The sequence below is a fragment of the Priapulus caudatus genome, unplaced genomic scaffold (genome assembly GCF_000485595.1).
Source record: "Priapulus caudatus unplaced genomic scaffold, Priapulus_caudatus-5.0.1 Scaffold13103, whole genome shotgun sequence".
Lineage (NCBI taxonomy): Eukaryota > Metazoa > Priapulida > Priapulimorpha > Priapulimorphida > Priapulidae > Priapulus > Priapulus caudatus.
The window spans coordinates 1-1,227 of NW_014590164.1; the positions used below are offsets into that span (position 1 = coordinate 1).

The 1,227-nt window shown below is 39.9% G+C and overlaps 1 protein-coding gene across 1 annotated transcript; it reads left to right on the forward strand.

The window, feature by feature from the left end:
• Positions 1-95: 95 nt before the first annotated feature.
• On the forward strand, positions 96-956 carry LOC106820423 (dTDP-glucose 4,6-dehydratase-like; the record flags this gene model as incomplete). The annotated part of the gene is made up of 2 exons (XM_014824941.1): positions 96-592; positions 905-956. Coding segments are annotated over 2 exons (549 nt in total), but the record flags the coding sequence as incomplete, so codon positions are not given.
• Between the last annotated feature and the right edge of the window lie 271 nt (positions 957-1,227).

Consider the following 1,227-nt stretch of genomic DNA (forward strand, 5'->3'; position numbering starts at 1 on the left):
GAGCATTTAGAAGATCAAGTGGTGGTTTTGGACGCGCTAACCTACGCCGGTAACCTGCCTAGTTTAGATGGCTTGAAGGATAATCCAAATTTTAGGTTTGTCGAGGGTAGTATTGCCGATGAGGCTTTAGTGGAGAAAATTCTTGTTGATAACGATATTGATACTATCGTAAATTTTGCGGCGGAAAGTCATGTAGACCGATCTATTTCTGGACCTGATATTTTTATCGAGACCAATATTGTTGGTACGCACAATTTATTGAAAGCAGCACGTAGAGTGTGGATTGAGAATGCAGCAAGCGCTAAACCTGAGCATCGATTTCATCATGTGTCGACCGATGAGGTGTACGGCGAATTAGAAGACCATGAAGAGGCATTCACTGAAGATCACGTCTATGCACCAAATTCGCCATATTCGGCCAGTAAAGCATCGTCGGATCACCTTGTACGTGCCTATCATCATACTTTTGGTTTGAATGTGACGACCACCAACTGTTCGAATAATTATGGCCCGTATCAATATCCAGAAAAACTCATTCCTTTATTTTTGAGTAATATTTTACGCAATAAGCCATTACCGGTGTATGGCACAGGTAAAAATATTCGTGACTGGTTGTATGTAGATGACCATGCGCGTGGCATTGATATTATCCTAGAAAAAGGCAAAGTGGGTGAGATTTACAATATTGGTGGCAATAACGAATGGACTAATATTGATATTATTATGTTGTTATGCCGCGAAATGGATCGCCTTTTTGCGGAAAATCCAGAGTTGCACACACAATATCCAGATGCTGCTCCGGCAAAGGGTAAAAAGTCCGCAGATTTAATTTCCTACGTTGAAGATAGGGCAGGACACGATTGGCGTTATGCGATTGATGCAACAAAATTGCGTACTGAATTAGGGTATGAACCCAAAGATACTTTTGAGACAGGGATAATTAAAACCATAGAATGGTACTTACAGAAGCAAAAATGGTGGGAACCCTTATTATTGAGTTGATGATAGGAGTAAAAATGCGAGAACTAAGGACTCAGGATTTAACAATATACTTTCGGATATTATTAAATTTTCAGTCCTAAGTCCTAATAGATTATAAAGTTCGGTTTGATGACTTTCTTTTATCTATTTTGAAATCTCTGTAAAGCACTGCGAGTATCATCGCCTACAACGCCGTCGATAGGTCCTTTATAGTAGCCTTTTGCGGTAAGTTTTCTCTGTAGTGCG